Raw genomic sequence first — 643 nt, forward strand, 5'->3', positions numbered from 1 at the left:
ACATTAATTCTAATTCTCAGTTGCAGGTTCATGTAAGATTCTTGTGATGATGTCATTCATTTACCTCTTTCTTTTCAGGTAACTCACAATCTTGAGAAAGACTGAATGCAAACTTTGATAGGACCCTGCAGAACAAATATGAACAGTATTAATGCTCCTCGTCTTTTTTAGTCTGATTACATCACAATGACAACTTTAAGGCCATTCATTTAAGGCACTGGTTTTGAATAAACAGTATTTGATAAAATAAATGTTGCCGTTACAGACTCACAAAAAGGTTCAGTCTTAAATATACAGCTGATTTAATGCTTCCTCTAAACAAAGTGTTCAACAGGAAAAAATGTGAAGGATGTAAAAGAAAAAAAATGCAACACTGATGAGAGAAATACTGCCAAACTCTGCATCAGACTGAATGGAAAGTTGGGAAAATAAAATTCTGCAAATACAGACAAAAATGCAAAAGCATCAACATTTTGTAATGATCAGATGTATTTTCCAGGGAACCGCTTTGCTGTACCCTGCTGAATACCTTAGCTCACACTTGATCTGCACCCATCCAGGACTGCGAAGGAACGACCACGGATGATACCACTTTTCCACAGCCGCCATGCTGGAGCACAGAACCTCCAACCATAAGTGCAGC

The 643-nt window shown here is 37.8% G+C and overlaps 1 protein-coding gene across 1 annotated transcript in view; it reads right to left on the reverse strand.

Annotated features, from left to right (window-relative positions):
• LOC112138199 (small G protein signaling modulator 3) overlaps nucleotides 1–635 on the reverse strand; it is a 1,661-nt gene extending 1,026 nt beyond the window's left edge. Inside the window, exons 1-2 of the mRNA XM_024260767.1 lie at nucleotides 530–635; nucleotides 65–125 (exon numbers count right to left, since the gene is read on the reverse strand). Coding sequence (XP_024116535.1) covers nucleotides 65–125; nucleotides 530–609 — 141 coding nt within the window. The 5' untranslated portion in view covers nucleotides 610–635. The remainder of the gene's footprint in view (nucleotides 1–64; nucleotides 126–529) is intronic.
• Between the last annotated feature and the right edge of the window lie 8 nt (nucleotides 636–643).

Source organism: Oryzias melastigma, unplaced genomic scaffold (assembly GCF_002922805.2).
Source record: "Oryzias melastigma strain HK-1 unplaced genomic scaffold, ASM292280v2 sc00470, whole genome shotgun sequence".
NCBI classification, from domain to species: Eukaryota; Metazoa; Chordata; class Actinopteri; order Beloniformes; family Adrianichthyidae; genus Oryzias; species Oryzias melastigma.